This window comes from Morone saxatilis, unplaced genomic scaffold (assembly GCF_004916995.1).
Source record: "Morone saxatilis isolate NCDOM2014 unplaced genomic scaffold, NCSU_SB_2.0 Contig23, whole genome shotgun sequence".
Classification (NCBI taxonomy): Eukaryota; Metazoa; Chordata; class Actinopteri; family Moronidae; genus Morone; species Morone saxatilis.
Genome location: NW_023339796.1, coordinates 8,142,058 through 8,169,699, shown reverse-complemented (window position 1 = coordinate 8,169,699; position 27,642 = coordinate 8,142,058). Strand labels below are relative to the sequence as shown.

Here is a 27,642-nt window from a genome sequence, read left to right as displayed (position 1 = left end):
CACACACACACACACAGGGTCAATAAAAGAGAGTCATACTCTCATAAGGGTAGCACAACAAATGATGATAGCGTTAGCATGACACACATGAGCTGACAACAATAACAAACCCAGATGAATTTAGTGATTTGAGAGCGACATTGCTCGAGTTGTAGCATGTCTGTGCTGCCCAGTGTACCTCAGAAACCACAGGTAGGTCCAACTCAAACACTTCACTAACTATTAGCTAGCACTACTTAGCAGCCCAGTGTTGACCTCAATACCTGACTGACCAGAACAAACTAGCTTAGCGAGCCAACAGAGGAAACTCACAGCAGAAACAACAACAACAACAACCCGACTGCCTTTAATGTGCTCATAGACAACTGCAGCGGATTCAATCACCCACCTTTCAGAATAAAGCGTTACTGCCAAACAGCTGAGCACCCAGCTACCAGAGCACCCACAGGCTGAGGAGGAGGATGATGATGAGGAGGAACCATCAATGTTTTATTTCCTCTCTCCCAAACTGACCAATCACAGCAGAGCCGGAAGTAGCCAACAGCCTACTGGAATATTCCTTGATAAACATTTGTTTATTTATTTTACTTTGGACCTGATTGGACCTGATTAATTAGTTTCAAAAGTATTAGGATTTTTACACACAAGCACAGCTCTTGTATTGATCATGTATTGATAGTGTATTTATAATGTATTTATGTTTGAGCGATTTGTCCAAATGACAAATGTTGTAGTTTGCATGTTCCACCAGCAGGTGGCAGCAACTACTAACAAACTAGCCCGAAGCAAACTCTCTTATGTCAGTATTCAATGGTGGTGTGCACTAACTAGAACACGATTGAATGCATTTTGCTCTTAAACAAGTAAGGTGAGAAACTGAACTGTATGTTTAGGGAAATTGATGAATTTAAAGCGCTCTGAGGTCACATTTCGGTGCAGCTCAGCCATTAAAGTTGGCAGGTGAATACATGTGTCTGACAGGGTTCAGGCTTTTTTGCCCGTCGTCTGAACGTCAAGTACAGGACAAGTAGTCTGCGTTGGAACAAATCAAGTCCCCCATTCAAGTGGTAGCAGCCACTGCAGCCCTTCTATTCCCAGACCTACGACTTAGACGCCAGAAAATGCCCACATTTCCCCCTGAAGTAGCGCACACAGCGGAGGGCCAGGCCCTGCAGAGGCTCCTCAGCTCGCCTGGCCCTTCTCATGGTCTCATGGTCTAAATTTAAAGCTGTCCCAGCCTTAAAAGGTCCTGACGGTGTCTTGTGCATTCTGCCGAGTGGCAGCATTATTTTTGTTCTGTGGACTGCCGTCCTGTCCACTGCCCCTCACCCTGCTGCTTTGCCTGGATCTGGACTTGCTTTAGCTACTTTTGGAATAGCACACCCTTTCTCTTATTTACAACTATTGTGGATTGGTGAATTCTTAGTTGTGGTAAGTGATCTATAAACATATTTTTCCTGGTTAATAAGTCTTTCTCTAATACTGAATAATAGTTCTAGTTTATGTCGTTTGGTCTTTTATAATCCTGAAAAAAGGGCCTGAGGCCTTCTTTTAACAACTTTAATCATTTTTTGGTTTAAATAATGTGTTTTAATTCGTACCTTATGCTAACAGGTTTTTTTTTATTTATTTTTTTTATTGCTGTGTCCTTGTAGATTAGACTGCATGTGTCATTGAAGTGAAAATACATCCTAAAAAAAGAGCTTATTTGTTCATTTAACATGTGCATTACTCCAAACAAGACGTTTTTGTGACTCAGATCTTCTCTTAATAAACTCTGTGCCCTCATGGCTTCCAGTCCAGTTTACAGTTTGTAGCTCTTCACAGATAAAGAGGCAAACAGTACGCTGACTGTTCCTGGTGTTGCTCAAAGGCATAACAATCAGAAAATACATTTCTAAAACTGCAGATCTAATAATTCCCTTATTGTTGTGTGGTCACATGATGACGGGCCTGTTCCCAGTGGGAGCTGCTCATGTTTTCAAGCTGTGTAACTTAAGTAGTGCCTACTAGAGTTGAATTATTAATCAGTGGATTGATTGGTGAATCCACATACACTTTACACTCTTTTTAAGCACTTTTCTACCTTCTCTAAAGTGTATTTTTGCTTGTTTTCAGTCACAACTGAATACTTTTGGACTATAGAGTTGTGCTTGAACAAAACAAGCAATTTTGCACAAGTGGACATTGACATTGGAATTAAGATTTGAAGGGTATTTTTTACTATTTGTAAACCAAACCATTATTTGAATAATCACTACCAACAACAACCTTAATCAACAATGACCACCATCATTAGTTGCAGCCTCCACCTAACAGAGTGTAACAGGTATTACTTTTAAGTGTATATCAATACTTTTTTGACCAAAGCTTCATGAGAAATTCCCAAACACAACATCTTACCATCAACCACTGGATTACATAACACCACTTTAATATCATATTACTTTTATAATTCCTCCTGTAGCGGTGACTCTCATTTAAATCACAAAACCAAGATTGTGAAAAGTGTTGAGACATCGATGCTGCCACAGTTTATTTATTATCTGCTGCTTCTTCATTTAGCACAGTAGAAGTAGATCTTAACCAGAGCTAACGCCTTAACCGCTCACAGAAAACTGAAAATCATGACGCCATCTTAACAACTGGGTGCCTAAACCACCATCCCTAATACCTAATCGCCATCTCCTGCTCTAAACTAACCTCCCAATTCAGAAATCAATCTGTAATAATAACGATGAGATTGATTTACAGAGCTGGTAAAGTAAAGGAAAGTCTGACATTATAAGTTGGCGGACTGGCCCTCAAGATGTCAGAATCATTACAAGTGATGCAGAAGCAGCGGCTGCAGCAGCATCATCTTCATCAACAACAGCAGCAGCAGCAGCATCACTATGAGAGCAGCTATTACCTGAGCACCAAGTCATCTGTTAGCCAGCAGGCGTTCTCTACTTCCAAGACCACCAGTCGTCGGTAAGAGGATGGGAGTGGAGCAGACGCAAGGTCCAAAGTACTTGTTTGAAAACTGTAAAGGTCTTCCTTAATGTAACCTGTCACTTTTGTAGCCTCGGAACTGATGAATGCATTCAAGCAGACCTCTCTCAAATATTCAACACACTACTTTGAGTCCGCTGTGATTAGTGTTCAGCAGCAGGAGAGAAAAAGACATGCAGCTCAAAGTGTGTTTTAAATGGAGAGCAGGGGCTGTCTGTCTTCATCTGCCCAGAGATGTTCATCTTTTAAGGATGATGGGTTTTTGTATTTTTATAAGGAGATCATTCTCTTTGAGGCTGCTGCAGAACAGCCTTTTTTAAGCCTCTTTGGCCGAGTTAAGTCTTAATATGCAAATTACAAGTCAGGATAAGAGTCTCTCAGGTCTCTCAGGTGTTAATTAATACCAGCGTTTGTTTTCAAAGCTATGTTAATGGTGTTTTTACAAAGTGAGGCATTTCAATGCATAGGCCTTGTAATTGAATATTCAAGCTGTAAGGTTATGTGATGGCTGTGTGACATTGCCTTCGTTAATTTTCATTGTTTCAGGATTTTACCAGGTCAAGTGTGTTTTTTGCTCTCAGTTTTTAGATCAGTTGAGGTTTTTAGGGAATCGAGTTTTAAGTAACTTAAATCTTAAAGTGGTCAAGAGTTAAGTCTGAGTCTAGTCCAAATCTCAAGTCTTCAGCTTTGGGGTGTCGTAATATTTGTAAGTATTGGATCAATGTGGCAATAGTATTATTCTTGTGCATTTGACAAAAAGAGCACATAATGTTTATAAATTTTTATTTGCACCATTTTAGAGTCAAACGCTAATAAGCATCTCCAAGTATTAGCCTGTTACAGTACAGTATACAGTAATGCAAATCCTAGTGAATCAACTTCTCCAATGTTTTTTCTATGATGTTAAATTAAAATATCTTTGACTTATGGCCAGTATAATTTAAAGATGTCAACTTGCATATTGCACTGTGCCTTTTTCACAGCTTTATAATATTTTAGAGACCTATCACTCGATTAATCTAGAAAATAATCAGCAGATTAATCAATAATGGAAATAACTGTTATAGATACATAAAGATTTCCTTATTATCCTTTCCAGCCTGAAATGTATGCCACAGGTCTGCTCAGGAAATAACATTGCAGCAATCCTATAAATTCATAATTATACATGGCCACCACTGGTAACACTTTTTTTTTTAATCTCATTTCGCTTCTGTGTGAAATTCTTAAAATCGAATGAAGCTTGATCAAAGTATACTCTAAGTCTAGTATAAGTGAAAGCGGTACTATCTATCAAAACACGTCTGTATGTAGTATGCATGTTCCAGTGTGTCCCTTGTCAAAGTGTAATATGGTCAGAGTTTGTTTGTCCTTCAAGCTGCAAGGCTTGGTGTACATGTTGGAACCATGATGGCTTTCTAAATAGGGTCAGCGAAGGAATTTCAGCTGTAGTGAAGGGCTGCCAGACATATTCATGGACAGCCAAGCTATTTCTGTAGGCAGGACATGAGCCGTTGCTATTAGGCCAACTGTAAAGCCACTGTATGGAAGTCATGAAATTGTAAACGGTTGTACATTGGCTTCCACAGACATTTAATAGTTAATAACCCTTGTGCTATGGTGCATATGTACCAGTCAAGTTTATTGTTAGTGTTATTCTCCTTTAAAGATGTGTAACTAGCCCTTCAACAGAAGAAATTATTGATTGCATAAAAGTTTCCATATGGTACTTTTATTATTTAACTCTTAAGACAGACACATGCTGCTTTTATCAGCAGTAAAACTTTTTATAGCTTTGACTTTCTTACACACTGAACCAAAGACTTCTTCTGAACACACCTGGTGAGTCAGCAGCAGACAAAAACTTCTTGACTCTGCAGAAATCTTTTGAGACTCTCTCCATCTGGCTGTGTCTGCTGTGCGTTCAGCCCCTTGCATCGACTTGATCCCGCCTTGTCAGTGTGGAATAGAGTTTATCAAAGCCACATACTGCCGCTTCTCCTTTAGGCCAAATGGATAGACTGGGGCAGACTTGATAGAGATTATGTGTAAAAGCGGGGCTTTACAATGAACCTTTCCCCCTGCTGTTTATCCACCAGTTCCGGCTCCATTTATAAACCCAGCTGACAATAGGGAGGCCTGAGGAGCCAATAGGTAAATGAGTCATATGGTAATAGTAATATGGGCCAGGGTCCTAGAGGGTGGACAGAAATACATCTACCATTTCTGAATAACTGGACCATGCCATCACATGAATGTGTATGTTTCATGCTGAGTATCATTATTTAGCAGCTTTGAATTCCTTCTACAGTATGTGTTACATTTAAATAACTTGGTCTACTACTGGTTCAATCAATTGCATGCAAGTGTATAATGTCTAATTTATCCAAACGCAGTGCTCTAGACACGTTTCTATTGTCTCTGGCTTATCTTGGACTCATGGGTAGTTGCACTCGGACTTGTCTCGGGCTTGGCCACTGGTCTCGCCAGATATTCTCGTTGGTCCCGACCGAGTCCGCCAATATATGGCTTTTTTTCCGAAGTTCCTCCTTTTAAAACAAAACCACTGATGAAGCATGTTGATCAGAAAATGGGTATTGGTTTAAATTCAATATACATCTAGAATTGGCTTTGACAATGGCGGCCAATCAATGTCACTTGCAAACGTATACCTGGCTTTTCTGTCTCTATCATTTGGACTCTCATTAATCCTGATTTGAACTCAAACCTCTTTGGACATGGTCTTTACTCGGCCTCGACTCGTCCTGGTCTTGGACTAAATAGTTAGTAATCAGTTTACAGTATAAGAATTGAGTTAGTAGCTTCTGTTTTATCTGCTTACAGTGCCATAGTTTAAAGAACAAGTGAACCATTAGTTACAAGACGGTAAATTTATTCACAAATATAGAGTTTTATTTTTTTTAAAGGCTCAGTAATTTCCCAAAACAGCTGGGCGCTGCAGTTTGTAGCAAATATTACTTAGACAGAAATTAATAATGTATATGTTGGGGACTGTTTTTAGCTGCAGAGTAATACAAATTAGTATTTACAGCAGTAGTGATAATGACAAAACATGTCACCCAGTGCAACACTGTAGCTTATTGATGTGTTTTTAATTGTTTTTGACAACAATGAAGGTTTATGGCACAGAGGAATAAGATATATCAGACTTTGGCTAAACAGACAATACTAATAGTAAGATTATATGATTTAAATCTTTTCATTGGATTTATTGATAATAAGAAATACTCTGCAAGCATTATTTTGAAACCCACATGATCCATTGGTGTTTGTAGTGCAAGTGTTGATTGTTGTCTCTTACCTCTAAGCCTGAAGACCTCTGTGAAGACAGAGAAGGGGCAGGAGGTGGTTAAACTGAGCCCACTACCAAAGAGAGCCAAACGCACCTACCTGGCGATGGACACGGACAAAGAAGTTATCGGCTACGTCATTCCGGTATTTAGAGCCAAGTGAGTAAAGACGCCACAAAACACGATTGATTCACCATCCAAATGTATTCAATACTATTTATGTTGTATATTCTTATTACAGATAATAACCAGGGGTTGGGCTAGAGAAATATATATATGTGTGTGTGTGTGTGTGTTAATATGAAAAGTCTAAGCTTCTCTCACGTTGGTGCCTTGTTGTGTCGCCAGTCATGATGTTGTTCGCGGTCTGATGGAGTCCCACGATGAGGACGTTACGGAGGAGGGGATTAACTATGTGGCCATGAGGAACCTGTTTGTGAGGGAGGCTAGGGAGGCCATGCATGTTAAAGTGGAGAAGAAAACCAGAACAGTGCATGTCAGGGAATCCGCCGAACGCCTGCAACTGAACAAGAAGGTAAATCCTTTTCATTCCTTTGTGGATTGGAGTTAATGTTGAAAGTGAACTTGAACAGTGGCTTCCCTATTCTGCTATAGATGGACGAGTGGTCTGAGTTCCGTAAGAAAATGAACCCAGACAGCCTGACACACCCTCCAGAGTTTATCGTCAAGCCCCGTGGACAGACTGTCTGGGAGGGCAAGACTCTCAAGCTGCACTGCACTGTGGCTGGGTGGCCTAAACCCAGGATTGCTTGGTGAGATATCCCCCAAACTCACTGGTCCCCACCTTCTCTGACTCACAAGGAAATAAAAGAGAGGCTGATGAGAGCGATCAGTCGTATGTGTCAAAGACAGGTTTCCATCCAAAGTTCTCGTCATCGGCCAAATCTATTTTCCACAGTCGAAACATGAACACGCACACACACACACATACACTGCTCTGCAATTACAGACTCTGAAGACGACGGTAAAAATAAACCAGCTGTGTTTTTGCTGTCTTCAAGGTACAAAAACAATGTGCTCATTGATGCCAAGGCCCACCCCGAGAAGTATACAGCTGAGAGCAATTACAACATGCACTCCCTGGAGATCAAGAAGTAGGTAAACATTAAGCTCACACTGCATGGCATTAATGAGATGTACCCAAAAATACACTTTACCCCAAAACTGAAAGATTTATGTTGAAAATATTCTGCAAATGAGATGCTGGTAATTCTGCACGTTCTATTTTCAGCTGTGATTTCTTCGACACTGCTCAGTATCGTGTCTCTGCCCTCAACGTGAAAGGAGAATATTCTTCTGTGGCGACTGTTGTTGTCAAAAGTAGGTAACTATTTTTTCTTGCAGATTATTGTTGCTACTGTCTCCTTTGGTTAGATGTTAACACCACTGCAAACACAACTCCATCCTACAATTGCGTCTTGTTTTTGGGGTCTGGCTTTAGTAGAACATGTTTGGAGAAAAGGAAAGTGTTTTGTGCGCTTGCAGTGTATCATATATTACTATTTATATTACTATTGTCAAATGTGTATCACTGAAGACTCTTGTTATTGATTCAACGAGGTTGCTGAATGATGTATTTCTCCGCAGGGTTCCAGGAGGGTGACGAAGCAGGCCCACTTGATCCTAAACCACGTGAGTCGTTTATAATTTAATTTATTAATTAAGTAAGGCCAGGCAACTTATTGTGTATATTACAGTTCACATTTAATGCAATTAAACATGATACATAAAATAACACAAGTAGAAAATAAAGCTGCACTAATCAACATTTTTATATAAACAATTGAAAAAATGACTATGCAGAGGAGTGTTTTTGCATCTTTCAGCAATTTTTTCTTTCATCCACCCAATTACCAGCCGCCACAGGCAGTTGTTTTCAGCAAAAAAGTAAAAAAAAAAAACAACAACTGTACACTGCCTGCTCAACATGAAAAGGCAGAGAGACAAAGTTAGTGACTAGTTGGTGAACACAGGAACACAAAAGCCAGACATTTTTACTCAGGAGTTGGTGGCGACCAAAAACAGAGCTAAAACCAGAGTGAACAACGGGCTTGCATTCATCAGGGTGAACCCAACACAACTCCAAATGAATGATTATGTCTGCTGGATTTGTAGACACATTCACAAGGTGATAATAGGCCAATGTTTGCTACAATTTGTGTTCTGAAGTCGATGCAGGTTTATTGTTTTAATTATATTGTTTTAATTTTGTTTCTCTTCTGCAGATGGTTTCTGCCCTGAGCATGGAGTTACCTTTGAAACAACCATCATTGACAAATTTGAAGTGGCCTTTGGTAGTGAAGGCGAGACACTGAGTCTGGGCTGCACTGTCATCATTTATCCCACTGTGAAAAAATATCAGCCTGAAGTTGTGTGGTACAGAGACTGTAAGTAGAACAGAAATGAGTACACCATCCTCCTTTACGACTACTGTATATTACCTTTCTAATGAATCCACTTTATGTATCCAATCACATGTGTTTTGTTTCTCCCATTAGCTGTCCCCCTGAAGCCCTCTAAATGGGTTCACACCCACTGGTCTGGGGAACGTGCAACTCTCACCCTTATCCACCTTAACAAGGAAGACGAGGGCATGTACACCCTGCGTGTCAACACCAAATCTGGCTTTGACACCTACTCTGCCTATGTGTTTGTTAGAGGTAAGGTGCCCGTGGATGTTTCAACTGGAGATTCTGAGTTCATTGCAATAAGAGGCTATCTTTTGGAAATGTTGAGATTTCTTTTTTAATTCACGAAGCACCCTCAAGTCTGTGCTAAATTGTACAGTTTTGAGCAACATATTACAGATCACCACACACACAGGCATGTTAGGGAACTGTTCAATTCTGCTGTGTCTTTAAGTGACATAACGGTCTGTCTGAGGTGTTTGGTTTCCTCTGTGGAATGCTGCTTCTATATCTGTCTTCATGTCTGTAAAGTCGCCACAGAGAGTGCAATCTGACATACAAATCAGCAGGTTTTTACAGAAGAGCGAATATTCAGAATCCCCCTTTAACGTTACCAAGATATTAACTAATCTCTCATAGCTAGCTACAGTCCTGCCACACATGCTATACTGTAAAGGCGTAAGTAGGTCAGAAAATGGAAACTGAGTATGTAATGGAGAGCAGCCTGATTTAGAAACAGCACTACTCACAAGTGTGTGTGTGTGTGTGTGTGTGTGTGTCTTGCTATACCAGATGCCGATGTGGAGATGGAGGGGGTTCCCGTGGCCCCTCTGGATGTGCGCTGTCACGATGCCAACAAAGACTATGTGGTGGTAACCTGGAAGCAGCCAGCGGTGGAAGGCAGCAGCTCCATCCTGGGATACTACATCGACAGGTTGGTCAAATTGTTATTCAGTTTCATTTGTTTCCTTGGGTATGATACAATCCTACATACAGGATATACAGTAAAACTGGTCTTATTTATGCTGTTTCTGTGTAGAATAACTAATTCTGCTGGCACGTGGCACCACCCCAAATTTCCCCAGGAATTAGATGAGTTTAGGAAGCCTAAAATCAACATTTACGATGGCAGTATTGCAATGGAAAGACTTTTTTCATATTGATAATTATCAAACAAAAAACTAATTTCTATGTGTTTTCTTGGCAGGTGCGAGGTGGGAACTCATCACTGGGCTCAGTGTAATGACAGCCCAGTGAAGTACGCTCGCTTCCCTGTCACAGGACTGGTGGAGGGCCGTTCCTACGTCTTTAGGGTCCGGGCCTTGAACAAGGCAGGAGTCAGCCATCCATCCCGTGTCTCTGAGCCCGTGGTTGCCATGGATCCCTCTGACAGGGCCCGCCTCCGAGGTGAGAAACACACCACAGTCCTGCTGACACAGTGCATCAAAGTCAACAACTGCACTTTTTTAATGTATTTCTTTTATTTTTCCCCAACAGCTGGCCCCTCAGCTCCTTGGACTGGGATAATCAAGTTCACAGAGGAGGATTCCACCGGTAAGACAGCTTCAAACTGTAATACAGTAATTTATCAGCAGTTAACATGGCATTTTATACTGACCTGAAGGGTGGGTATTGAAAATCAATAGTTTTTCTTTACTATCCAAAATGTTTGTAGAAGCATGTAAAAACTGTCAAGTATTAAAATCTGGCATAAAATGTCTAGTCAGACGTCTATTTTACTGATTTTAATCTAAATTAGAAAAGCTTTTATCAATTTATTAAAACATAGTTCTTGTATATTTGTTTGTGTTCAGACAGCCTTAGTTATTTGAAAAGTTTGGCATATTTTGTTAAATGAAACAAGAGATTTGTAGAAAAAAAAAAAGATACAAATTTTTAAGCTAAGGTATTGAAAATAGTATTGTTTTGGTATTCGTATTGAAATGTTTCAAATGATTACCAACTTGTGAAGAATTTAAGTACACATCACCTGGTTAAAGTTCCCACCCCTTGCCTCCTCAGTGGGAGTTGTCCCCGGAGAACCCACTGATGTTGTGGTTACCGAGGCAACCAAGAGCTACGTGGTGCTCGCCTGGAAGCCTCCAGGCCAGAGGGGTCATGAAGGAGTCATGTATTACATTGAGAAGGTGTGGAGAAATGGATAACTGTGATTGACAAGTTGATATTAATCAGTAAATTAAATTATAAGTTAGTTTTTTGCCAATAATTCACTGGTTCTAGCTTCTCAAATGCAAATATTTGCTTGTTTTCTTTGACATTAAACTAAATATCTTCATGTTTTGGACTGCTGAACATACAAAACAAACAATTTGAATATGCCGACATGTGTTGTTGCCTTACTGATATGTCACTGGATGGTGTCAACCACAGTGTATTTCAGGTACAGACACCTGGCAGAGGGTGAACACTGGTATGCCAGTCAAGTCTCCCCGTTTTGCCCTGTTTGACCTGGCAGAGGGTAAATCCTACAGCTTCCGTGTGCGCTGCTGCAACTCTGCTGGTGTTGGCGAGGCTTCTGTATCCACAGGAGAGATCACAGTCGGAGATAAACTGGGTGAGACACTTTATCAGGACAAATTCATAATGTATGGGTTTATTGTCCAGGCCTATTCCCTAATTTTTCCCTGTAATTTCCTGTAATTAATCTTACTTCCTGTCTTTCTTCCTTCCTTTTCTCAATAGACCTGCCCTCAGCTCCAGGCAATCCAGTGGCCATTAGGAACACCAACACCTCAGTGGTTGTCTCCTGGGGGGCCTCTAAGGATGTCAAACACCTCGTCGGCTACTATATTGAATGTAGCGAGGTGGGCACCGATGCCTGGGTGCCCTGCAACAACAAACCTGTCAAGAAGACCAGGTAGGCACAGTTAAAGCTAATTCTGGGCTTCAAGATATTATTGCTTAAAAAGATGAATTGATTGCATAGTTGAAAAAAATACATATCACACTGCAAACAGCAGTTTCTATATATTTTTATATCATCATTATATATCATCTTTGTTGTTTGTTTTGTTATTTCATTTCTAAAAACTAAAGTCTCAATTTAAAAGGCATGGTTGGTTAGATAGCTATCAAGGAAATAGCAAGGGCGCTAAAGTTACCTGATTTTCCAGTAGAACCAAAAGCCTTTGTACAACTAAGATTATTACTATTACTAGTTTGTACTCCTACAACAATTAAATCAAACTGTAATGATAACATGAAACTCCTTTGAAAACCTTTTGTGTGTACTGTTTTCAGGTTTGTATGCCACGGCCTGAAAACCGGGACAAACTACGTGTTTAGGGTCAAGGCTGTCAACGCTGCTGGATACAGCCAGAGCTCCCCTAATTCTGATGCTGTGGTTGTTCAAGCTGCCATCTGTGAGTGTCTTCACAGTTTATCTCCAGTATTGACTTTGCCTGTAGCATTCAAGCCATACTCTTTCCCTCTGTTCCATCCTCCCAGCTGTTTTGAAACATTTATTTATCCAGGGAATCATTGCTGAGAATGTGCTTCTATTTTTTTCTAGAAAGAGCTGCTTTGAATTCAGATATTTCAACTCATGCACGTACATTACCTGCAGCGCTGCTCTTTGCCTCTGAGCCTCCAAACTCATCTTTGTTCATGAACCTTGTTAACTTTCATTACTTGTTTTACTTTTCCTAACAAAAAAAATGTGAATAGTTAATTCAATTTACTCCACATTTATCCTCTAAGATTTTGTTCTGATATAGTTGGCTGCCCAAAATCACTTTTTCCCACATACTGTATCTCATCATCATGACTGAGAGTGGCCCATGTTCATATATGACTGCTGACTGACCTATTTGCATGTGCTTGCCTGACATACTCATCACTAACACTGGACTTCATCATTTTGATGTTTCCTATCCCTTCATTTCAAGGTTAAATAACAAATTAGATCATGTTTTACAATGCTTTTACTGTGTAGGTATTGATTGCTGTATAAATTTGTTTTTGCTCGGGTTCTCTTTTGCTATTTGATAACTCTTCAGGGGGGCCTCTTGGTGCATGGCCATGGTAGAGGCTAAAACATTGTGTTCTAAAGAGCATGAACCTAATGAGAGTCTCGTCTGGCTTTCGGAGATTTTCGTAGCGTGAAAGTTACGCTGCTTCTGCGTGTAAGTACTTGATCCATTACAATGACCCTAAAATGTGTGTTGCTTGTGTGTCCAAAGCATGTAGCATGTTCAACTGTACCACTTGTAATCGGTGTGACAGCTTAACACTAATGACAACTAAGATCTATACAATATTTAGCTAATGCTACACCATCTGTGAGATTACATATAGGACTGAAATTTTCATGAAAGCATCATACACAAATAAGCAAACAAGGTTAGAAGAAAATGATCCTCTTTTAACACACTTTTTCTCTTACAATAAATGTTGAACCAGCTTATTTAATTTTACTTTGCAGCCCTCCCTGGAAAGCCCACTGGTGTGACCTTGCTTGAGGCTGCAAAGGACTACATGGTTCTGGGCTGGACCGCGCCTGCTAAAAATGGAGGAGCTGATATCAGGGGATATTTTGTGGACTACAGGACCGTGAAGGGAGACGTTGTTGGGAAATGGCATGAAATGAACCACCAGGCATTGACTACTGCCTCCTATAAAGTAAGTTATTTTACTTCAAGCACTCATGGACCAAATTTCCAATAAAACTGTTTTGGCTTTCCTTTGAATGAAGGTGTGATTACCAGTCCCAGTATCCAGTGTTATCAGTCATCAGAGTTGTTTGATTTTATCTTTGCCAACCCAAAACAAGATTTTAATCATTTCTCATCATCTGCATTTGTTTCTTTTAGGCAGAGAACCTGAAGGAGAACGTCTTCTACCAGTTCCAGGTTCGCGCTATGAACATGGCAGGTGTGAGTAAAGCTTCTTTGGCCAGTGCAGTTCTGGAGTGCAAGGAATGGACCATTACTGTGCCAGGTATGAGAGACAACATGTTCACCAAAACAGAATAAAGGCACAAAAAAATTGCCTTTATAAGATAGAACAGCTGAAGATAGACAGGAAAGGGGGAGAGAAAGATGGGATTACATGTAGCAAAGGGCTACAGGTCAGATTTGAACCCACAGCCACTGAGGCAAGTACTCAGCCTTGGTACATGGGGCACCAGCTCTACCAAGTGAGCAATCAGGGTACCCCACTTAATTAATCCTTTAAGCTACTTTTTAAGCCAAAGTGCCGAACATTTCCTGGTTCTAGCTTTTCAGTTGTTGGAATGGGGTTCTTTCCCTTCCACTTTATTTACCAAGCATTGAATTGAGGAATAATAGAAAATAACAGAGACTGAGCCAAAGTAATAATTACAGCAGTCAGTTACCTCACTTTGTACTGGCAGCAATGCATTTCAGATAGATAGCCAATTCATGGGATAGTCAGAATACATTTAAAAATGTATTTCTGATTATACATATACTGAAATGAAGGGGTGCCTTGGTAGCTCACCTGGTAGAGCCCCATGTACCAAAGCAGAGTCCTCGCTGCAGCAGCCATGGGTTTGAGTTCAACCTGTGGCTCTTTGCTGTATGTCATCCACTCTCTCTCTTCACCCTTATCTGTCCATCTTGAGCAAAAACATATTAAAAAAATTTAACCTGCCATCTATTGCAGTACATATATTGGAAATATCAAAATACTATGGGATTTCATTGCTATTATATGTATACTTTTTAACTGAATTCCTTACTTTGTAATTTTTTTTTCTTTTTCTTTTTGCCGGTTCTAGTTTGTTTGAGGGTTCAAAAAGGTCCCCACATTATTCAAACTATCTAATTTATCCTCCAAGGTGCTCCTGTTGGTCTTCATGTGCTGGAGGTTCGTGACACCTCCGTCGTGGTCCTGTGGGAGCCACCTGCATTTAATGGCCGCACTGCTGTCAATGGCTACTATTTGGATATCAAGGAGGCTTCTGCTGGAGAGAAAGGCTGGAAGGCTGGTCACGAGAAGGTTAACAAGTTGAAATACATGAAGGTGAGGAAGACGAAGAAATTATTTTATTGGATCTTCTTGAAATCTATATAATCTGTAGCTGAGATCTGATGGTCGCATTGTAGTTTAAACAATATTACCCTTCCTGCATGTATCTCCATGTGATATATGCATGTAAAATAATGAGGAAAGTGTTCTTTTAACTATCTCTCCCTTCGACTCCTCGTGTGCTGATTCAGGTGACGGGGCTGAAGGCTGGTGCATCCTACGTCTTCCGTGTGCGCGCTCAAAATCTCGCCGGAGTTGGAAAGCCATCAGCAGTCTTAGGTCCAATCCTGGCCCAGACTCGCCCTGGTGAGTGTGATTGTTATGTAACTCACACATTCAGTGTTCCTACGCAGGTCTGGAAAGTGTGGAGAAGTAGGGGAAAATGTCTGTTCTTCATTATTCTTGATACATGACTTTTTAAAAAGCTCTAAACTGATTGTCATGTCTTATCATTTGCTGCTGTAATTACGTAAGTTTAAGAGCTGAAATCTGTAATTCTAGTGGTGCACACACACTGTAATCATTAACTCTCCCTTCCTCAGGCACCAAAGAGATCTATGTGGATGTCGATGATGATGGTGTAATCTCTATGATCTTTGAGTGCTCCGAGATGAGTGAGGGATCTGAGTTTATTTGGTCCAAGAATTACAAGGCTATGACAGACACCTCTCGTCTGACTATTGTCACTGAGGGGGGCAAGTAAGTATCCTTTATGTGCCCAGTTTCTCCTGTGACTTCCAGTGACCAAATGGTCTTGCTCTTGTTCCTGGCTTGTGCGAAAATTTGTCACTACTGCCATTTTTTTCATACCTTGTGGCCCCCATTTGTCGTCATCTCCAGGTCCAGAGCAATCTTCAACTGTCCCTCAATGGAGGATCTGGGCACCTTCTCCTGCATGGTCACCAACACTGACGGCATCTCCTCCAGCTACACTCTTACTGAGGAGGGTGAGTCATCCTACAGTCTTGGCATCTCTGCTCCTATGTGCCTGAAACTTGATTCACTTGTTATTTGTTTGAGTGACGTCAGCTCTAAAGGTGTGAGGAGGGCCTGAAGGTCTGTGTGTACTCCTGCCTGTTATCACTGTTTCAACAGCTGCATAAGCCAGTTAAACTCTGGGGTATATGTGTGTTTGTTTTGAACAAATTATTCAGTGCTGTATGTCTTTCAAAGTTGTTGTAACATCCAAGGTTGTAGCTGGCATGTAATATTTCTGACAACATTAATAATGTGCTTTTCCAGAAGACTTGAAGTCAGATAAGAAAAAACAGTAAGACTTGATGGGTTTTGCAGCAGTCAGGACAATCACCCATTTTGCTGTTGTTGTTGTTGTTGTTACTTGACAGGTCTGAAGCGTCTTCTGGACATCAGCCATGACCACAAGTTCCCTGGTGAATATCCCTCCACTTCACAGATACTGCTAATACCACATTTTCTTTTTTACTTATCAAGATACTGTGTTAGATAGATCACAAGACAAGACATGACAAGAATTTTCAAAAATGTGTGTTTTTGCAGTTATTCCCTTTAAGAATGAAATGGCCATGGAGCTGCTTGAGAAGGGTTGTGTGCGATTCTGGACCCAGGTTGAGAAATGCACTTCTGCCTGCCAAGTGGAGTATGTCTTTAATGATGTCATTGTGACTCAGGGAAAGGTAGGAATCATACTTAAATAACCTAATATGTCTCTTTATGTCCTATGTGTCTACTTCTCACTGATGGATCTGGGGTTTTCTATATCTTTTTGCTTCCAGAAATACACAATGAACTTCGACCAGTCCACCGGCATCATTGAAATGTTCATGGACTCTCTGGAGGTCACTGATGAGGGAACATTCACCTTTAACCTGGTGGATGGCAAGGCTAAGGGTACAACTAGTCTGGTGCTCATTGGAGATGGTAAGACCTCAAATGCAATTTTTACGTCCTTATTGATGTCGTGCGTACAGACTTGTCAGCACAAATGGAATCAATCCAACCTGCTGATTATTTTTAATGCCGCACACTGAAAAGCTTTACTCTACTACAGTAGGTGGCTGCAGTTAATGTACACGTCCACTGAGGGGCAGCAGCAGACCGTCTTCACTGTCCTGTCTTTTTTTTATTCTTGTTGTAGCTGACTTTGTGATGCACTGTCTGAACCTACATGTAAAAACAAAATAGGGATTTTATTGAAATGACTCTGGTATTTAACTTTTACATTTACTTTTTCATCTTTCCAGAATTCAGGGAGCTTCAAAAGAAATCAGAATTTGAGAGGGCAGAATGGGTCAGGAAACAAGGTAATCAATGGATCTTACTTTTCCGTTACATAAGTTGAACACTAATTACACAAATATGTTTTGATAACAGTTTTTTTATTCCATCCACAGGTCCTCACTTTGTCGAGTACCTTGGTTTCACTGTTACTGAAGAATGTAATGTGCTGTTGAAATGCAAGGTAAGGAAAGTTGCTGTAAATTTCTGCACTGTGGTTAGTATTTTTTAAAAGATGGAGCATCACAAAGGTGTTCTTTCTCTCCACAGATAGGAAATGTCAAATCAGAGACTGAGATCACCTGGTCTAAGGACAGAATTGAGATTGCCGAGGATGACGAGGATGCTCAGAAAATTGAGAGGAAGGACGGCGAGCTGACCTTTAATATCGGAAAGGTCAGCCCATTAGATGGAGGCCGTAGTTTGTGAGGAAGTCGTGAGCCTATGAGCAAGGAGCTAAAAGCGATGCTTCTGACGCAGCTATGCTTCCATTGTAGACCTAGACTAGATGCTACGCTGTCAACCCTCCCTCTCTGACACAGAACCATAAATGATGAAACACTTTAAAAAATATTCACGTTCCCAAGTCCCGCTGGAGTGCTGCTGGACTCAGCACATCAGCATGTCGTACTTGGCAATCTGAATAGACGTATTTGGTACAACTGACTCTATTGTGGAGCATTCACCTTTAAGCATTTTTTTCATATTATAGACTTATAGGTTGTGCTTTTGCACATTTATGCCCAGATAATGTGAATACAATATATGGTTTTTCTGTGTCTTCCATTCATTCATTCATTCATTCATTCATTCATTTCATTTCTAACACTGTATTCAATTTAACTCCTCTGGCCACCTCAAACATTTTGAAACTGGAAAACTGTCCTTTTTTTGAGGATATTAATCTGGTCTGTCGGTCAATGTATGTGCCAGTGAAGTTATATTGACGTTTGAAACTGTATAACCATTGCTCATTAAGAGAGGGTTGGTGTAGTTGCATGAGCTCAGGAGAGGCGGCCTGTTCACTGCCACTCCTGTCATTCGCATTTGCATTAACTGGCTTATCTGTCTAATTTACAGTGGATTATTAAGCAGGAGAAACAGAAAGAAAAGGAAGGCAAAAAGCGACCCGCAGAAGATGTTCCCCTGCCGCCAAGACCCAAAGTATTATCTTTGCTGCCATAAGTTCACACCTATAATGTCTCCGTGTGTCCTCCTCGTCTTACCTTTTTCATGTTTTCCTTTTAACGCCTGCAGCATCCCAGGCGGGAGAAAAGCTTGCCTTTTCGGTTTAGTTGGTCTCTGTCTCGCTGTTCTACTGTCTTTTATCTGTCCCAAGAATTATACTGTATTCCCCTCTGTTTGAGGTAGAAGGGAATTCATTGCTGTCTCAAGGATACTAAAGTTGCCTACACTTCAAACTCTAGATCTCCAAGAGTGATGCGGGTATTTACGAGGTCTTGCTGAGAGACGACAGAGGCAAAGATAAGAGCACCTTCAGTCTGACAGATGAAGGTACAGTCTCTTTAATGAATGTTGTGATAAAATCAAGTGGAAAAGTGGAAATCAGTGCTGTAATACTAGTGAAGATGACATTAATGGCTGCTCTCACCCTTTTTTTTTTTTTACCCCCAGGATACCAAGCTGTAATGAATGAGCTGTTCAGGGTTATTGGTGAGTCATTAAGTTCCACACCAAACAAAGAGAAATTAAGCACCCCACACAAAACAAAACCACAGAAACAATCTTTCCACTGTATGCACTACTAACAGCTAGAGACTGAAAGATTTCATACAGCATTATATTCCATTAATACATGTGGTTTCCATGGGAATTAGATAAACACCAGCCTTTTATTCTTTTTCCTCCAGCCACATCCTCCTCTGAAATCAAAGTCGTCAGTACTGAACATGGCATCATCCTCTACTCCATGGTCACATATTACAACGAGGAGCTACGTGTTGGTTGGCTCCACAAGTACGTAAAATCAACCATAATCACTTTCATATTTGACATCCTTTTCTCATCTCCTATCTGGCATACACACGTGCACTTGTCATGAAATACACTAGCACCAATATGAACACAACCATTTTAAACCGTGTCATTTAATGTAAATGTTACCAAACTTGGATTGTTAGTTTGTTAAAGTATATGAGGAACAATGCACATTAATTATCAACGATATGATGTAAATGTGTCAGATTTAGCCAAAGGGTGGATTTTCAGTCCCTAGATGATGCTGATGTTATTCATTAAAATAAAACAAGACATACAAAAAGCAGACAAAAAAACATTAAAGCACATACACAGTAGGTGGATACAGCATCACTGATGTGAGAACCTCGTAAAAACAATTACATAACAGACACGTACAAGCATATATGACATATATCAGAACTTTACGACAACAGACAAGACTAAACATCACAAGGGGCAAAAAAAAACACCATATTATTACACTGATTATGGACACAGTAGGATAAATATATCAAATATCATGTTGTTTCAAACCACTTGGTATTGTTTTTCAGCTGTGTTATAGATATGAAGTCACCTCTATTGATATCAGTGTTCTCATGTTCCTACTTGTAGTTTTCTTCACTAATTTAGTCAAAATGGATGGAGCAAGACTGTTAACTGTGTTAGATACTAGTATGGCATCTGCATATTACCACATTATTCCAGCTTTAAAGTTCATACTTTAGTAAAAAGTTCACAATAATGGTGACTGTTTTGCTTTTTGTCAAAGACATTCAAAGCTTTGCATGTATAATATCTCAGCAGGCTTTAGTGGTTTTACACGTCTGAGACCAATTAGTCAAGCAATACAATATGAGAAACAATCAATTGCATTCATAAAAAATCTTTTCACTTACATAAGATTATTATTTAAGCATCAACTGAAATGACTGTTGTCCTGTTTGAATTTTTGTTTTCAGTGAACTTGATCTTTGTATACTTTCAGTAAATAGTCTAGCATTAATTAATCTCTGTGTTACCCACTCCTCCATTAGAGATGCTAAGATTGCCGCCTCAGAGAGAGTTAAGTCTGGAGTCACAGGAGAGCAGCTTTGGCTGAAGATCAATGAGCCCACTGAGAAGGACAAGGGCAAATACACCATGGACATCTTTGATGGCAAGGACGGTGTAAAGAGAGTCTTTGATCTGAGTGGCAAAGGTGAGTGAAACTTTCAAAGCCTAACAAGCAAGATACTTCAGATTTTCAGAAAGGTCCCTTTGACTTTGGCTTTTTATGTTCTTATGTAACTATTAATAATAATAATAACTTCATTTTTTTTCTGGTGCAGCATGGGAAGAGGCATTTGAAGAATTCCAACGGCTCAAGTAAGTAAACAAACTTATCTGACAGGAAAGGATCCTGTCAGATAAGCCATTGTGTAATAATGTATTTCTGTCTGAAGAGGATGCTCACACAAACAAATAGTAACAGTCATCACAAACTTTAAAATAAACTCTATGTACTTTCTAAGCACTTTTAGAATGACTTAAAATACATTTCCTGACATTGTATAGCTTAGGGGGGAAAAAGGTTCTGTCTGTGATACCATTTTAAGATGCTTCTGACAGCATCTGTCTCCTTCCTTCCGTAGGGCGGCAGCAATTGCAGAGAGAAGTAAGTGGTTATTTATTCTTTGGTTTCTCCCATGAGACACTGCTCTGTGAAATGGTGTGACATCTTACTGGATATATAGGCTATTTCCGTTTTAATAGAATTTTAAACTTGGGCTCAATAGAATTGAAGATACATGAGTCTCTTGGTCATCATAATATAAGGATCTCATTCATAGGAAATGGTTTTCCAGGAGATGAAATTGCTATATTTCTGCAATATGGAACTGAAGAAATGAAAGTTTAAGTTTAATTTAAAATATCATTCATGCATAGAATAGAGTTAAAAAAATAATGTGATATGTTTTGATGAAGGATAGTTCAGTTGCAAAAGTCTGTGTCGGTGAATATTATGTTGTCAACAGGCAAATGCACCACAGGTTGATTGACTGAGGGTTGACATTTCCGTCTTGGCTTACTCTTGTCTGTCTTGTTTAGACCGCGCTCGTGTTGTTGGAGGCTTGCCAGATGTGGTTGCAATCCAGGAGGGCAAGGTAAATAAACTAGATATCTGGTGTGTTAATACACTGTGTGAAGCTCATTGTCTTACCTTCCTCTTTCTTTTTCATTGTATCATTCCTCGGAGCGTTTCTTTCCTCTGAATTCTGTGGAATCCAGTTTTATAATGGCACACATCAATCCTCTTTTTCTCTTTTTCTCTTTAGTCCCTGAATCTGACTGGCAATGTCTGGGGCGAGCCCGCACCTGAGGTGTGCTGGATGAAGAATGACAAGGAGCTGGTGTCTGACGAGCGCTACAAACTCAAGTTCGAGCACGGGAAGTTTGCCAGCATCACAATCGCCACCGTCACCACGGCTGACTCTGGCAAATATGCCCTCGTGGTCAAGAACAAGTACGGCACAGAGGCTGGAGAGTTCACCGTCAGCGTCTACAACCCAGACGACGAGGAGAACAAGGAGGAGAAGAAAGGCTAAAGGATGATGCGGTGCAATGAAATAAAGCAGGAAAAAAAATGAACGACTGGGCTATCTCCAAAGCATTTTACCCCGGCACATGCCGGTGCTCCAAAGCAGTTTAAATAAATGATGAATACAGCTGCTTCCTCCTGCCTCTTTCATGTGCTGGGCTAAAGAGCTTTGGGCATTGCTTGTCAAGGAAGCAAACAATGAATGTGATACAGGGAGGATAACTGTGTGCTTTTAGTTGCTTGACATGTCTTCTGTCACTTGTGTCCACTATCAGCAGTAAATGTAATGTGTAATCATGGGAAATGGTCGACCTGTCGTTAATCTGTGTTTTAAAAACAGCATGAAGGCCAGAAAACACAAAAGCGCATTTTTCTTTTAATATTACAGTATTTCATTCGGAAAAAACCTTTGACCTCTTAAACCAAGTCATGCCTGAGGTTTATGTATAAAATAAAGGAAAAATGTCATGTCATGAACTTCCTACCAGCTATTTGTCATTGCTCCACTGATTAAACCTCTTGGTGTCTTATTTATAAGCAGCTATTCTATTTAAATTGTACCGTGTGCATGTATGTTATGTACCTTTTTGATGTTGTGTTTGCAGGCTACAAGTGTCAGTCACAACAACAGTTTGTAGGAGAGGTGGAGCAGGAAGATGCTGATGATAGAGTAGTTGGAGTCTGACAGCAAACACACATGGCAGTTGAAACTGGTTCATTCAAGGTGTCTCACACAACCTTCAAAGCCTTGTGTGCAAAGCATTACAGGCATAATTGGCATACTTATGGAGGTCTTTCCGTAGAACTGGTCACAGGAGTGCCAGACAGTCAGAGAAAGGTGTTGAAAATCGGGGGGGAATGTTGTATTTCAGGTACAATGGGAGGAATTCATACAGATAAACTGCCCTGCAGCATTTTGTCTGTCGCTGTGCGTCTAAAAAACAACCTGAAAATACTCTTATCTTCTCTTCCAGGCACTAATAAAAGTACATCTGCTTTAGAAAGGGTTCACCCATAAACAGTTAATTGATTGAGAGAAACGCATTGCCTTCATTAATGTTAAATAATCTGATTTGCTACAAGCTCAGAGGTTTTGTTTTTTTTGGGGGGGGGGGGGTTAATTATGTCCTATTAGAAAACAGCTGCTCTAATTGTGGCATCTGATTTCTGCCTGCTTTCATTGCTGGTGCCATTCAGCAAACCCCCAAAGTGAGGCCCACAAAAGGTCCACCAAGAATGAATCAATGAACACATTTTTACCCTCTAACCTACACAATGTAACGCTTTTCTTTGTGTGTGTAATATCTGTCAATAAATATCCTCTTTAAATGAGCTGCTCGAGGAGGGAGGGCGAAGTCTTACTTTAACTGTGTAAGAAGCTACAATAATTTAACCCTGGAGGTGTAAGAGCAGCTGTGTGAGAGCGCCGCCACTGTGCGGCTCCCTGTCCCATCAACTCCGGCTCTCTGTTTCCAGCAGCACCAGTCAGCCACGGTGGTCCGGGCACCGACACGTCAGGAGGCTTTTCTTTCTCTGGAGGAGTTTCACAGGCACAAATATGGGGACTCACTGAAGACACCACAACGTCCTTCATCGGCAGCCTCCCCGCGGAAGTAACCGAAAGGTAAATAGTTAGCGATTTGGGTTGATTTTAAACCTTTTTTTTTTTTTTTTTTATGGCCGTCCGCTACTGCCTGTGATAATGCATATTTCTGATTGTCTGCTAATGTTAGCTAGCCTGCGAGCTGGCTAACACATCTGAGCTCTAAATGGGTTTATTTAACCCGGGAGTTGCACAGCTAAAGGGGGTTAGAAAATTCATTCATAAACGTGTGGAATTTAACGTGACCGCTTTTCATTGAAACCGGGCGACGTCGCGTTAGCAGCGACTGTTACCGTGTCACCGTCTGCTATTAGCTAACGGTGACACCGAGGCTAGCCGAGGGTTAACAGACTGCCAAACCATAGCTGAGCCCCGTCTCCATTCATTTCTTTTACTCTGTGCTATTCTCTGCTCCTCTGTGTACGGCCTATATCTCTACAGTCATTGCAGTACACAGTAAACACGATTCACATTTTACACTTTGGTTTCTGTTCGTTTATTTCCGGCAGTTTCCGTTCGGCTCGCTTGTTCACTGGTGGCATTTCTAATCAAGCTTTTAATCTCTGAGATTAGTATTTTTTAGCCCCCCCCCAAAAAAAATAAATTAATAAATAAAATTGTGCGACATGCCAGTTTTCTTACTTGTTGTGTGGTTAGTTCACGTTTTGTTGTTGGCTTGCTGTTACAGAAGTGTTTCTCGGCTCGTAAACAGTGTTGCCACCTCATCAAATAAAGCACCTGTCTGTGGGTGGTACTTACAAAAGAAAAACACACTAACTAACAACTTACTGGGTTTTTTTTTTAAGTGTCTTTAAGTTAAGAACCATAACAACTTGGCATTTTATGTAAATGTGTAGCTAATGTGATACTGATACTGTCACTTAATCATTGACTCTGGAGCCAGTCTATCTCTATCCTTATGTAACCCCCAGCTCTGTTATGACACCTCAGTGAGCAGTGCAGTTTAACTCATCTGCTCTCAGTTGACAGTAGGTTTATTAGCTAAAACTAATGAAGTCTGATAACACACTTTAGCATTTAATGCTTGTTTCATGTCTGTTTGGTTCTTGTTGAAACTTGAGAGGTGTCGAATTGAATTTCTTGAGGCTGTAGTTTGTGGAGCTGTTGGCGTTGTGTTGTTTTCTGCAGGCTGAATATTAGAAACACTTATCCATTGTATTGCGTAACAACACCATAAATGACTTGAATCAACACATCTCTAAAATAGATTTATTGCAGGGCTGTTAATGCGTCCGTTAGTTTGGGCGTACCTAACAACTAGACAGCTCAGTGTGCCTTGTTATATAGTCTGAATTTAGTCTCAGAGAAGACTTTTTGTAGTTTACCCAACATGAAAAGCGTTTGCCTGGGCTTCCCTTTTTCGACACTTGCTGCAACTGAGGGTGATTGGGTAAATAATGTTTGTGATGTACCTTCACTTAAAAGCAAAAACCAAGTACTTTACAGTGGTTTCTTTTTTGTCACAGGGCGTAACTCCTACAGCTCAAAATGTACAAAAAAAAAGAGGAATTTGATTGTTTATTTGATTTCAGCGGTCCCATGAATAAAGGCCGCGTTTACCGCAGAATGTGTAAAAATGAAAGCCAACACTGTCTGTCTGGGGTTGTGGTTGTGGTGGTTTATGTTACACACAGAACAAGTACACTCATTTTGGTGCAGTTTGGTGTAACCTAATACTTGAAAGAGTGTAACACGAGCCTTGTGCTGTCTGGTTGGCCCAGCTCGGTCACAGGACTGATTCCTTTTTTTCACTCCATCAAAACAAACGTGCACTGAATCCTTCCAGATGAAGACCATAATTGTTAAGTAAGAGTAACTAGGACCACAATACTCCTGGTCTTGTAACGCTTAATGGTACAAGGAAAGTATGCATTTATTAAAGGAAATGCTCTTCCTTTTTTTTACCATAACATTTCTTAAAGGGAAGCATTAATGTATTTATGCAGGACTCAAATATTCAAACTCAGAACAGATCCTAACACACAGGGAGGATGAACCAACAGCCTTGCTCACGGTGGGAGTCAGTGTTTTGTTTGATAGTGTTTACAAAAGGCTTAGCAGATGGGACTGTAGGACCGAGTGGGGCCTTTTTGGAAGAGCCTCATGCATTATGTTTATCTTACGCATTCTCTCCGGAGCTAAACCAGGCAGGAGAATAGTCAGACCACTGAGAACCTCCCGATGACAGAAACATGTTTGAATTCATCATAGTTTGGACTGCAGTATCTTGAGTGCACCCACTCCGTCTGTACTGAGTGTAGATATGATTTAAAATTAGCTCTCGGGTTAATTTCAGGAAGCCGTGTTGATATTTACTATAGACTAATCCCCTGAGACTTGATCCCTTAGGTGTTCACTGAACTTTCCCCTGTTTTCTTTTGTGATCACATGTCAAGTTGAAGGGTAATGAAGAACAAAACATCAACATGTTGAAGTCCAATGTACTGAATATTCCATTGGTTGACTCCTGCAGCCAGTCAATGTTATCAAGCCCCCCCCAGCAACGATTGCACCAAACATGTGACTGACGGCGCAAGAACGTCATACTGAGTACAGCTTGGTTTTTTTCCTGAGCTTGTACTCTTATCAGGGGAAAAACATTGCATAGCCGTTCACAGGAATTATCTGTCCCTTATCAGCCACGCACCGCCACCTAAACGAGGCCTTCCCATTGGCTGAACCCTTTTGTGTCCTGTCAGCTGACTGGATCAGCACAAGTGTATATCCTGCAAAGAATAGCCCCAGAAGAAAGATGGCAAAGTTTATGACAGCATTGCACAATCGCCGTTGGCATCAGATAGCGGTGTCCTCGTATTTATCCCTGGGGCGGTTATTTCAACGTGATTAGGTGGGCCGTATTTGAGATTGGATTCAGGATGGCAGGGAGGCATTATCGTCCCAATCTGTGGGAGGAAAAGACTGGTCCCAGTGGAGTATCCTGAGGTGGGTAAAGTAAGAGCTCGTGCTCCACTAACAGCGATGAAGAGACAGAGGTCCTGGGGGGACAGGGACCTCCTGGGAAGCAACACAGAGGACAACACAGACAACAGTGAACAGGATGAGTCCTTGTCTCTGAGGTCGTCTTGGTCCCTGGTGAGTCAGCGCTGACAGGTCTCTTATTTAGTCAGAGTTTGGGACTGATGCTGGAGGACCTACTACACTGTTTGTCATCATGTATTGTTTGGTTTGGCAGGTCGCTTGGCTTATTGGCTTTGTTGCGCAGCCAAGCTCAGTGGCTTGATACCTGGCCACAGTGATTCAGATGGGTGATGTCAGGTTTAAGGGCTGCAGGCAGCACTAGTGTTTTTTTTAGGGATATGTTAGACTGTGAAAGAAGAAGGTGATACTGAAATGGTGTTTGTATTTGAGATGTTAAGACATATTCAGGCTTAGTCCTGAAGCCCAAATCACCTGTCAGCTAGTCATTTCTTAACCAAAATACTAAGCCTGTCCAGCTGCATTTGGTCTGGTGAGATAAGCTACAAGTTGTTTGTACTAATACTTCTGAGTGGACATTGAAAGAAGACAATGGGCCGCAGCAGGTGAAGCATATTAGTCACATGTGACTGTTCTAAATATCTGAATACTGGCACCTTTCCAAAGAGCTCCGGTTTTGATGTAGACTATTCCCTATCGTATACTTCGTAGATGTTTGACAGACTTCCTTATGTGTCTCTGCTTTCGGCACTTTGAATCTGACATTCAGTGGTGTCAAAATAAAAGTGAAAGTAATTTAGTGCTCCACGTTTATACCATGTGTTATTTAGGTGACAATAACAAGACCATTATTAGTTTCCAGAGATACAGAAAATCCAGGTAAATGCTGAAAATGGTAATAATCACACTGCCTTTTGTTTTAGTAATTTAAAGGATGACATGTAGCTATGATAGTTTGTTTTACAGATATTCAAATGGTCCACTGGCCAGTTTCATTATGAGTTTGAAGTTTCATTAGAATAAAATCTTCAGGGGCAGCTGAAGGATCACTTGTTAATATGTATATTAAATATTCCAGCTTTTTAATAACACCTCTTTTTAGAACTTCCTTCTGCCATACAAGCAGATGTAGTAAAATAAACTTTAGGATAATAGATTCCATTGTCTAGCAATGTTTTTTGAGTTTGGCTCTAACCTGGGCATAAGTTGTATTTTTCCATCGTTCTTCTCTACAGTTCTGGGGTGAAGTTCTTCGAAAGATTTGAGAGCTTCCTGTTGTTGATAGAAGGCCTCACATCAAGTCACCTTAACCCCTGTGCAATAGTCGGAACAGTCCACACTGATGACTGATTCAATGGCGTTTGCCTCTCTGTGTGTCGAAATGATTCGGTTTAGTCTGAATATTTTCATATTTTATTACTTTTTCTCCAACAGCTTACTCTCTCATGCCAGTTTCCCATATTCCATGATGCCACCATTATATAAATGCCCCTATTATCTACCCCCCCCCCCCCCCCC

At 40.6% G+C, this 27,642-nt stretch overlaps 3 protein-coding genes across 7 annotated transcripts in view; 2 read left to right on the top strand and 1 right to left on the bottom strand.

Moving 5' to 3' along the window:
- Positions 1 to 1,160, bottom strand: part of myl12.2 (myosin, light chain 12, genome duplicate 2) — a 4,050-nt gene extending 2,890 nt beyond the window's left edge. Inside the window, exon 1 of the mRNA XM_035671507.1 lies at positions 389 to 1,160. The gene's annotated coding sequence lies outside the window, so the exon portion shown is untranslated. The remainder of the gene's footprint in view (positions 1 to 388) is intronic.
- A 109-nt stretch (positions 1,161 to 1,269) lies between these two features.
- On the top strand, positions 1,270 to 21,698 carry myom1a (myomesin 1a (skelemin)). Of its 2 annotated transcripts, XM_035671498.1 has the most exons (37): positions 1,270 to 1,431; positions 2,755 to 2,973; positions 6,324 to 6,464; positions 6,654 to 6,840; positions 6,921 to 7,078; positions 7,328 to 7,420; positions 7,558 to 7,646; positions 7,914 to 7,958; positions 8,552 to 8,713; positions 8,825 to 8,986; positions 9,527 to 9,668; positions 9,942 to 10,141; positions 10,232 to 10,288; positions 10,757 to 10,881; positions 11,126 to 11,309; positions 11,438 to 11,612; positions 11,996 to 12,117; positions 13,179 to 13,375; positions 13,567 to 13,693; positions 14,556 to 14,740; positions 14,938 to 15,052; positions 15,289 to 15,445; positions 15,587 to 15,693; positions 16,093 to 16,137; positions 16,265 to 16,401; positions 16,501 to 16,645; positions 16,969 to 17,028; positions 17,119 to 17,186; positions 17,273 to 17,398; positions 18,430 to 18,517; positions 18,638 to 18,676; positions 18,874 to 18,979; positions 20,020 to 20,183; positions 20,314 to 20,350; positions 20,617 to 20,639; positions 21,074 to 21,129; positions 21,301 to 21,698. In XM_035671498.1, exons 2-37 carry the CDS (start codon positions 2,810 to 2,812, stop codon positions 21,568 to 21,570), a joined length of 4,458 nt encoding a protein of 1,485 aa, XP_035527391.1. In that variant the 5' UTR covers positions 1,270 to 1,431; positions 2,755 to 2,809; the 3' UTR covers positions 21,571 to 21,698. The 2 variants fall into 2 exon arrangements, with proteins under 2 accessions (XP_035527391.1, XP_035527392.1); XM_035671499.1 differs by lacking the exon at positions 2,755 to 2,973 and having other exon boundaries at positions 1,288 to 1,431.
- A 504-nt stretch (positions 21,699 to 22,202) lies between these two features.
- Positions 22,203 to 27,642, top strand: part of lpin2 (lipin 2) — a 21,402-nt gene continuing 15,962 nt past the window's right edge. For 2 of the 4 annotated variants that reach the window (XM_035671502.1, XM_035671501.1), the window contains exon 1: positions 25,920 to 26,280. In XM_035671502.1, coding sequence (XP_035527395.1) covers positions 26,167 to 26,280 — 114 coding nt within the window. In that variant the 5' untranslated portion in view covers positions 25,920 to 26,166. Of the gene's footprint in view, positions 23,188 to 25,919; positions 26,281 to 27,642 lie in introns of those variants that run through there. The other 2 variants (XM_035671504.1, XM_035671505.1) reach the window with 2 other exon arrangements.